At 42.5% G+C, this 10,903-nt stretch overlaps 1 protein-coding gene across 1 annotated transcript in view; it reads right to left on the reverse strand.

Annotated features, from left to right (window-relative positions):
* The window catches only part of im:7151449 (complement decay-accelerating factor), a 30,919-nt gene continuing 20,016 nt past the window's right edge, over positions 1–10,903 (reverse strand). Inside the window, exons 4-8 of the mRNA XM_037679773.1 lie at positions 10,605–10,675; positions 10,225–10,407; positions 3,778–3,843; positions 3,530–3,649; positions 1–98 (exon numbers count right to left, since the gene is read on the reverse strand). Coding sequence (XP_037535701.1) covers positions 1–98; positions 3,530–3,649; positions 3,778–3,843; positions 10,225–10,407; positions 10,605–10,675 — 538 coding nt within the window. The remainder of the gene's footprint in view (positions 99–3,529; positions 3,650–3,777; positions 3,844–10,224; positions 10,408–10,604; positions 10,676–10,903) is intronic.

Genomic DNA, 10,903 nt, shown 5'->3' on the forward strand with positions numbered 1-10,903 from the left:
TTACTGAAAGTGAACAACCAACACTTTGGCTTTCTTCAGCCTGGAACACAGTGGCTCACCATTATTCTTGTTGGTGCTCGTAATCTCAGTATTCCCATCTGCAAGGACATTACACAAACATTAGAGATCAAACAGCTTAAATTACCAAAAATACAAATGAATAAATAAATAAACTGAAGAGAATCAGTCTTCATCAGGAACATCAACACATAATGTTCATTTTAAGGTCGGGACAATTTCATACGGAATATTTCACTTTTTTTTTTGTTTCTGTTTTGTGTATGTCAGGACCGATTTGGATGTCAGCCCAGTCAGATATTGATAAAATACATATTGAATATTAAAAATTAAAACTGCAATCTGAAAGGCAAGCTAGGCCTGTCACAATAACAAATTTTGATGGGCGATTAATTGTCTCAAATTATTGAGATAAACGATAATATTGTTTGAAATTTGACAATAATTAGTAATTATACAGGGGCAGCACGGTGGCGCAACTGGTAGAGCTGCTGCCTCTCAGCGAGCAGGTCCTTGGTTCAAACCCAAGTCCAGGAGCCTTTCTGGGTGGAGTTTGCATGTTCTCTCCGTGCATGCGTGGGTTTTCTCCGGGTGCTCCGGTTTCCTCCCACAGACCAAAAACATGCATGTTAGGCTGATTGGTAACTCTAAATTGTCCCTAGGTGTGAATGAGAGAGTGAATGGTTGTTTGTCTCGTTTGTCTCTATGTGGCCCTGTGATGGACTTGCGACCCGTCCAGGGTGTACCCCGCCCCTCGCACAGTGATTGCTGGATATGGGCACCAGCGACCCCCGTGACCCAAAATGGAATAAGCGGGTAAAGATAATGGATGGATGGATGGATAATTACAATTAATTACGATATTTAAAAAAATATACAATAATTAGTCATTATTGTCAAATTTAAGAAGAAATGTTGGTTAATTTATTTTGAGTGTAGTAACTTTTTTTGACCACCGGATGGTAGTATAAGACAGTTTGAACCGAAGGATGGATAGTGAGGGAGGTGTGACTCTTTAAGAAAAATGGGAGGGAGGCCCCTTGACGTGACATGAACTGTCTCTCTTTCCTTTTTTTTTGTTTCTCAAAATGGCAGATGCTCTGTGTGGTTTGAGCTCTTTAGCATAGTATTTGTCACACAAAGCTTTTATAATTAAAAAAATCAGTAAACAAGTTCTCAGCTTCTTTTTGCAGAGAAAAAAACTTTTTACAAAAAGGCACAGGCTTCAACTGTGAATTTTGGAGCTTAAAACAAGACAAAGTTTTTTTCCCCGAGGTTGGCCTGTTATCTTAGCTTGTCAGCTTAGCTGCTTTTAACGATCGAAAAACACAATTTTGGATGGTTAAAACAGATTTTAAAGAGAAAAGAGAACGGGAAGGGTCAGTGAAGAGCACCGGAGTTGAGCCTTTTGTCATCCAGTGTCCAGTAGAAATAGAGAGACACGAAAAAACAATAAAGACAATGAACGAAAATGAATTCGATAATTTTAATTTATCATGTGATTAAATGTTTTATTGTTTATTGTGACGGGCCTAAGGCAAGCATAGAGCTGTTTATACAGTGATCTGACTCATCGAAAAATACTTATTTAAAACACTTTCAGATAAAACTACATAAGACTACAGTTCAGCTTTGGACAAGCCATCTGGAAAAAGAAAAAAAAAAAACATTGGCAGGAAGGTTTTATTTTAAAGTCAGATGTGTAGAGTGTGTTCATGTTTTCAGTTTCCTGTGACTCAGAAACCCAAAAAATGCAGTGGTAAGGAAAAAACGAATCCCTCAAACTGAATGTAAAATGCACCCAAAAACTAAAAGAACATTTTAAACACTGTGTAATAACTTGCTTTGAGGGAGATTAGAAGTTAATCTATTAGTTCTTAGATGTTAAAGGGGTAACTATATGATTAAACATAATTTAGGCACAGGTAAGCTCTGTATCGTGTCTGGTGGTTTCAGCTGGATACTGACGATGTTAAGTCTGATTCAACATTCACAACACTGTTCCCTGATTTTTAATTCTAGTCCAACATATTGCTGAAATTTCTTAAATTTTCATTGAATTCTCCCCAGTCACCTTTTATAGATATTTTTAATAGCCCTGCTAATACGCAATTACAGTAGTCCCTCACTACTTCACGGTTCGACTTTTGCGGACTCGCCCTTTCACTTTTTTCATTTTTTTTATGATTGTCAACTTTAATATTACTCATGTGATTGGGAAAGTATGGGATAAAAAGTTAATGAAAAAAAATACTTTGGACAGGCGCAGTCATTTTATAGTTTTCTTTCAATAAGCCTATACTGTAAGGCCAGTCAGAGAACTACACTACCCAGAAGCCAACAGTTCTTCTGGACACTGTTTCCTGCCAAAATGGAGGGAAAGTTTTGCAACGCAAATCTAAGCTAGGAAGCTCACAGAACTGGCAGGAAAGTTGTAAATAATCCTGAAGCTCAATAATCCACACGCACATCAACCTGGACGGTGCGGTGGGCTTCGTTGCTGCATGGTAGGTCTGCAGGACCGGAACCGAGCCTGACCAGAACCGAGCTACTGTTCTGCTGCAGAGCTGGTGAGTAAAATTTTGCAATACCATACAGTACATTTATGTATGTTGTTAAAATTACATAGGTTTAAGAGTTTAGAACATTGCAAGTGTGTGGGAAGGGTTTATAAAGTCTTAAAATACTGTAGTCTCTCGATTATCATGGGGGTTTATGTTCCCCTCCACTCCACGTTATAGGAGAAAAACTGAAAACCTTGCATAATCTTGAGTTGCAAAACCTTCCCTCCATTTGGCAGAAAGCAGCGGCTTGAAGAACTGTTGGCTTCTGGGTAATGTAGTTCTTTTGACTGGCGATACAGTATAGGCTTATTGAAAGAAAACTACAAAATGGCAGCGCCTGCCTGAAGTATTTTTATTTTTTCGTGAACTTTTTATCCCATAACGTCCCAATCATGTGCATAATATTAAAGTTGACAATCATTGAAAAACCACGAAAGATCAAGTCGGTGAAAGTCGAACTGCGACGTAGCGAGGGACTATTGTATGTATAAATCCTACTGTTCCTACTTTGCGGTTTTTCACCTAGCACAGGAGTGTGCGGAACATAACCCCTGCAATAATTGAGGGACTACTGTAATAGTAAATGGATATGCATGTCCTTTGGTATCCATTACAGTGTGCTTTAGCACCCTTTGCACCCAAACTTCCAGACAGCCTTGAGGTCAAACAAAAATGAGATGAAAATAAGTTTTGGGGTGGTTTTCAAAGAAATGTTTGGATACCTCCAAATGAAGATGATAAAGCTGACGTTACAGTGGTTGTAGCAGCGTTTTCCTCAGCTGCCATTAAGTATCTTGCACCTTTTAAACAAAATTATCAAAATAATTCTTATTTAAAAAGCTTCAAAAGCTGATGTAGTTTATTTGTGACATGCATGCAGCATCCATGCATATAGTCGTGCTTCAGCATGCTGTTTCTAAAGCTTCCAGGTGAACATGGCTGTGTACCTTGTTCTGATGTTGAGGCAGCTGCAGGTGTGCTGGCTGTGATAGCTGCATCCCTGTGAGCTGCAGGTGTGGTGGACGAAGCCGCAGACGAAAGTGTTTCTGTGATATAGAGCATAACCACTGTTGGCGAGAAATATTGTCATGCACGTAGAAAATAAGAGTGTTTTTAGAGAGAACAATATTAATAAGGCTTTTTAAACAAAATTCTCAGTTTCTTTTGGTTTTGTGTTTTGATTGTTATTTTATACCTGGTTGTGTTGATGTAGGAGCTGAAGTTACCAGTTTTGTTGTAATTTTATCTTCTATTGCCACACCTATGAATAGGGACACTGCTACATTTATCAGAGCTCAAAATTGATACAGTTCATTAGCCTTTAATGAAGCTGGAGGTGGGACATGCATAAACCCTGACATGCAGAATGTGCTCATGACCATCGTGCATCATGCATCTGCTTCCTCATTTACTTCTCGTTATGCACCAAGAAACAGGAGGGAAATTTCTCCTTTTATGTTTCATCCTTTTGTTGATATTCAGAACTCAAACATTGTTGATGGTAATGATAACTGTGAATGGTTATGAAGCAGTCACACTGTTGTGATCCATTTTTCTTCCATACGTTTTTCGGCATCCTTCTCGTTCCACAATTTTTTTGTGCTATTTTAACAAATAATACATCAAACCGTTTAGTTCCTTCAGAGAAAGGTGCTATGACTTTTTGGTATTGGTATAAATTTAGCTTTTTGAAACATTTAGCCGTTTATGTCACTTTTAAATACATAGGAAATGAAATGAGCTCATTTCACATTCTTCAAATCTTTAGATCTGTTTACAACCTTTTAGTGCTGCTTTCACGTTTTGTTCTGTTTCAGCTTCTTTCAGCTTCCTTGTGCAAATTTAAAAAAAAATTCAGCTACTTTCAGCTAATTTCAGCTGTTCTTTCAGCTGTTTTTTGCTCTTTTCAGATTATTTCTGTTATTGTGCTTCTTCTACATTATTTCAGCTAATTTCAATTTATTATGCTCCTTTCAGCTTATTTCTGCTAGTTTCAGCTTTTCTGCTATTTCAGCTTCTATTTAGCTATTTTTATGCTAATTTCAGCATTTTCAGGTAAATCCACATTTTTGGCACTCATTTCAACTTTTTTTCAGACTAATTCAATAAAAATGTGCTCTCTCCACTTCCTTCTGGTAACACAAGCTTCTTTCTGCTTTTTAGCTACTATTCAGCTGTTTTTGTTTTTGCAAATTTCTGCTTTTTCAGATCATTTCCACATTTTTGTGCTTATTTCTGCTTCTTTAAGCCTAATAGGACACAATTGTGCTCTCTCCACTTTCTTCATGGAATTTTAAGCTTCTTCCTGCCTTTTCAGCTACTTTTTAGCTATTTTTTTCTGCTAATTTAAGCTTTTTTTTTAGCTAATTTACAAATTTTTGTGTTCATTTCTGCTTATTTAAATCAAATCTAACAAATAAGTGTTCTTCTTGTTTTCTTCTGCTAACTTAGGTTTGTTCTTCCATCTCAGCATGTTTTAGCTAATTTCAGCAGTTTTTTCAGCAAGTTCTTCAGCAATAAGCATTCACAATGCATCTTCGCAGGAAATGCAGTTTCTCTTGTTATGAGTGTTTAACCAACTTTTTAGGGGAAGTCAAGCCAGCACACTTTTAGGAGGTCATGGGTCAAGAGTGTGCAACAACCTACACAGGGCTAGCATACATGCAGTTAGTGAATAGAAACACGATGTAAAACTTAGTAGATAAAACATAGAAGCTGGTTTTAGAGGCAGGTGTCTCTGGTAAAACCAATTCCTGCTGTACAATATGTGCACTCTCTCACACTAACATTGTACGTTTATAAATACACAGCAAAGTCCCATCCATTCATTTTCTTCCGCTTATTATTTAAAACAAACAAACAAAAAACATTACAAACAAACATACACTTAATACAAAATTCAATATAAAACATTTTCCAATCCATCCATCCATCCATTTTCTTTTGCTTATCTGGGGTCGGGTCGCGGGGGTAGCAGCCTAAGTAGGGAGGCCCAGACTCCCTCTCCCCAGCCACTTGGTCCAGCTCCTCCGGGGGAATCCCGAGGCATTCCCAGGCCAGCCGAAAAACATAGTCCCTCCAGCGTGTCCTGGGTCTTCCTCTGGGTCTCCTCCCGGTGGGACATGTCCGGAACACCTCACCAGGGAGGTGTCCAGGAGGCATCCTAAACAGATGCCCAAGCCACCTCAACTGGCTCCTCTCGATGTGGAGAAGCAGCGGCTCTACTCTGAGTCCCTCCCGGATGATCGAGCTTCTCACCCTATCTCTAAGGAAGAGCCCAGACACCCTGCGGAGAAATCTCATTTCGGCCGCTTGTATCCGAGATCTTGTTCTTTCGGTCACAACCCAAAGCTCATGACCATAGATGAGGGTAGGAACGTAGATCTATCGGTAAATTGAGAGCTTTGCCTTTTGACTCAGCTCTCTCTTCACCATGACAGACCAGTACAGCACCCGCTTCACTGCAGATGCTGCACCTATCCGCCTATTGATCTCACACTCCATTTTTCCCTCATTCGTGAAGAAGACCCCAAGATACTTTGCTAGAACAGTCGTTTCTTATCATATTATTTATGATCATTTTATTTTCATGTCCTCTTCAGTGGAAAAACCCAGAAGAGAATTGTATGATGTATTACAATCTTTAAACCACATACCAAGCTTGCAAAAACTTGTTCCAGTCTGCCCTTCCCTCAAAAACAGACTGTGATTTATTGATAAAAACGTAAAAAACCTGCTCTATACGATCACGCCCATCATTGTTTGAATTGAATAAAAAGGCGTAAAGGGAATGAGCAAGTCGAAGAGAGTCTGGAGAAAGGACGCCTCAGGCTACTCTTCCCTTTGCAAAGAAAATCTCACTCTTTGTGTCCGTGTTCATTTGTTTAAACCTAACATACTTGAACTCCTCCAATTGGGGCAGGACATCCTCCCTGACCCAGAGAGGGCACTCTACCCTTTTCCGGCTCAAGACCATGGCCTCGGATTTGGAAGAACTGATCTTCATCCCAGCTGTGTCACACTCGGCTGCGAACTGCTCCAGCAAAAGCTGTAGATCACAATCTGATGAAGCCAATAGGACCACATCATCTGCAAAAAGCAGAGACGTGATCCTAAGGCCACCAAAACATATCCCCTCAACACATTGGCTGCGCCTAGAAATTATGTCCATAAAAGTTATGAACAGAGTCGGTGACAAAGGGCAACCTTGGCGGAGTCCAACTCTCACCGGAAACGAGCCCGACTTACTGCCGGCAATGTGGACCAGGCTCTGACATGGGTCATACAGGGACCTAACAGCCCGTATCAAAGGGCCTGGTACCCCGTACACCCAGAGTACCCCCCACAGGGTTCCCCGAGGGACGCGGTCGAACACCTTCTCCAAGTCCACAAAGCACATGTAGACCAGTTGGGCAAACTCCCACGCACCCTCCAGGACCCTGCTGAGAGTGTAGAGCTGGTCCTGTGTTCCACGACCAGGACGAAAACCGCACTGCTCCTCCTGAATCTGAGGTTCGACTATCCGATGGACCCTCCTCTCCAGAACTCCCGAATAGACCTTACCAGGGAGGCTTAAGAGTGTGATCCCCCTATCGTTGGAACACACTCTACGGTACCCCTTTTTGAATAAGGGGACCACCACCCCGTTCTGCCAATCCAGGGGAACTTCCCCCAATGTCCACGCAATATTGCAGAGTCGTATAAGCCAACACAACCCTACAACATCCGGAGCCTTAAGGAACTCCAGGCGAATCTCATCTACCCCTGGGGCCCTGCCACCAAGGAGCATTTTAACCACCTCGTTGACCTCAGCACCAGAGATTGGAGGGCCCGACCCAGAGTCCCCAAGCTCTGCTTCCTCAGTGGAAGATGTGCCAGTGGAGGTCTTCAAAGTATTCCACTAACTGACCCACAACATCCTGAGTTGTGGTCAGCAGCACACCACCCCCACTATAAACAGTGTCTCCCCCTGATACGCCAGATGGTGGACCAGAATCACCTCGAAGCCGTGCAGAAGTCATTCTCCATGGCCTCTCCGAACTCCTCCCATGTCCAAGTTTTTGCCTCAGCGACCATCCGAGTTGCATGTCGCTTGGACCGCCGGCACCCATCAGTTGCTTCCGGGGTGCCACAGGCCAAAAAGGCTCGATAGGACTCCTTCGTCAGCCTGGCAGCATCCCTCACCGCCGGTGTCCACCACCGGGTTCGAGGGTTGCCACCACAACAGGCACCGACAACCTTGCGGCCGCAGCTCCGGTAAGCCGCCTCGACAATAGAGGCACGGAACATGGCCCACTCGGACTCAATGTCCCCTACCTCCCCGGGAACATGTTCAAAGTTCTCCGAGAGGTGGGAGTTAAAGCTCCATCTCACAGGAAACTCTGCCAGACATTCCCAGCAAACCCTCACAATACGTTTGGGCCTGCCAGGTCTGACCGGCATCCTCCCCCACCATCGGAGCCAACTCACCACCAGGTAGTGATCAGTGGACAGCTCCGCCCCTCTCTTCACCCGAGTGTCCAAGACATGTGGCCACAGATCAAATGAGACGACAACAAAGTCGATCATCGAACTGCGGCCTAGGGTGTCCTGGTGCCAAGAGCCCATATGGACACCCTTATGCTTGAACATGATGTTTGCTATGGACAATCCATGATGAACACAGAAGTCCAACAACAGAACACCACTTGGGTTCAGATCAGGGGGGCCGTTCCTCCCAACCACACCCCTCCAGGTCTCACTGTCATTGCCCTAATGAGCATTGAAGTCCCCCAGCAGAACAAGGGAGTCACTAGGAGGTGCACTTTCCAGTACCCCCTCCAAGGACTCCAAAAAGGGTGGATAATCTGAACTGCCGTTTGGTGCATAAGCACAAACGACAGTCAGAACCTGTCTCCCCACACGTAGGCGGAGGGAGGCTACCCTCTCATTCCCGGGGTGAACCACAACACACAGGCACCAAGATGGGGGGCAATAAGTATGCCCACTCCTGCTCGGCACCTCTCACCAGGGGCAAATCCAGAGTGGAAGAGTGTCCAACCCCTCTCAAGGAAACTGGTTCCAGAGCCAGAACCATGTGTAGAGGTGAGTCAGACTATTTCTAGCCGGAACCTCTCAACTTCACACACCAGCTCAGGCTCCTTCCCCACCAGTGAGGTGGCATCCCATGTCCCAATAGCCAGCTTCTGTAGCCGAGGATCAGACCACCAGGGCCCCCGCCCTCGGCCACCACCCATCCCACCCTGGACGGGTCGCAAGTCCATCACAGGGCCACATAGAGACAAACAAGACAAACAAACATTCACTCTCTCACTCACACCTATTTACAATTTAGAGCTACCAATCAGCCTAACATGCATGTTTTTGGTCTGTGGGAGGAAACCGGAGTACCCGGAGAAAACCCACGCATGCACGGAGAGAACATGCAAACTCCATCCAGAAAGGCCCCTCTACCGGGGTTTTAACCAAGGACCTGTTCACTGAGAGGCAGCAGCTCTACCAGTTGTGCCACCATGCTGCCCTTGTTTTACACCAAATGGCCTTATTAATACAAACTGAGCTCGAACCCGCAGCCTCAGGATCATGGGACTGTGGCACTGATCATCGAGCTACCACACCCGCCACACTCCTAAAAGTTTGTACTCTCGTTTGTCTAATTCATAATCAGAAAAAATATGGCCGAATTTTACCACTTGAAAAAATAATTTGACTTTCCTTCTAATCTCCACAACTGACTGCTGTCTGACGAACGAGCAGCTAAAAGCTACTGGTGTAGCTACGCTGGACTGAACCAACTAAAAAGCTGAGGGGAGTGTAGACTGTAGAGATTATTGATAAGGGTTTAGTTTGTAACTCCATCCATCTATCCATCCATCCATCCATCCACTGTTACCCGCTTCTTCCTTTTTAGGGTTGCGGGGTTCACTGGTGTCCAGCAGTCACTGTGCGAGAGGTGAGGTACAACCTGGACAGGTCTCCAGTCCATCACAGGGACACATAGAGACAAACAACCATTCACTTTCTCACTCACACATAGAGACTATTTAGAGTTACCAATCAGTGTAACATGGAAGAACAAAACACACAAGTTTATACCTGCACTTTGAAAAGCAGCTGCTCAGCCTGACGTGACGCTGACACCACACAGGTTTAAATGCACACGACATTGTGTTCTTGAGATTGTTTGTATGCAGGGAGAATGTTGTGATTGCATAATGTGTTTTTAGGAACACCTAGGATTACCATAGTATATCTGATATCTCAATTAATTTCTACTACTCATACCTAAACGTTAAACCCTTTTGTTAACTGCATTAAACAAAACAAAGTAAAAACAAGTTTTCAACTGATGCCAAAGTTTTAGATAATAGATGTCTTAAACCAAACTATTTTACAAAGAATTGTCCACTAGCACAGATGAAGTCAGTTTTTCTCTCAATGTGGAGCATAAAGCAATGAAATGACAGATTAGAAAATGTTCTTATTACATGGTATTAAAATGCTCCATGATAGTTACTGGAAATATTAATAAATGATTTGGTAGCACATGGATAATAAAGTGATGTTGGATAAAACTTTGTCAAACTCAGTTAGCTTCTTTTTCTAATCGGTCTTGAGGAAAAGGTAGAATAAAAAGACGTACCTTTACATTCAGGAGGTTGAGAATCGTATTCCCCAGTTTTACTGCACATGATGCTATCATTGCCACTGAGGGTGTATCCTTCATTGCAGATGTAATTTATGACTTGTTTGTATGTCGGGCTTTCCTCACTTGTCCAAGAGCTTCTGCCGTTGGGCACTTGAGAAGGTTTGCTACACCGAACAACTAAGAAAAATAGGAAGAAAAGAAAAAAAAAATACATCTTTAATTTGTGAATAAATCAGATACTGCTGCTATGATTTTATCTATGACTTGGTTAGAAATACAAAAAAGTTCAGAACACAAGTTGTTTTTAAAAGAATTCAAGCAACATTTTTACTTGACTTTGACTAAAATGAGACATAAAACTGACCGACACTTACCGTAACACTGAGCTGATCCAAACCACCCTGAAGCAAAGCAGTTCTTGTAGCTGGCTCCCGAAATCTGGTAACTGTAACAAAGCAAAGTTGAAGTAAAGCAAAATTTTATTCATTTTTTATATAAACAGAGTATTTGCTAATAAAACTATAAAATAAATGTCCTGATGCATGCTCAATAATCCAGGTAGAAAAATCCAAAAAAGTTCAATCTGGTCCTCTGGACATTCAAAAAAACAAAAAACAAAACAAAGCAAAAAAATCTAGAAACGTTTCGTCTCTCATCCAAGAGACTTCCTCAG

The sequence above is a fragment of the Nematolebias whitei genome, chromosome 7, assembly GCF_014905685.2.
Source record: "Nematolebias whitei isolate Nwh7 chromosome 7, NemWhi1, whole genome shotgun sequence".
Taxonomy (NCBI): domain Eukaryota; kingdom Metazoa; phylum Chordata; class Actinopteri; order Cyprinodontiformes; family Rivulidae; genus Nematolebias; species Nematolebias whitei.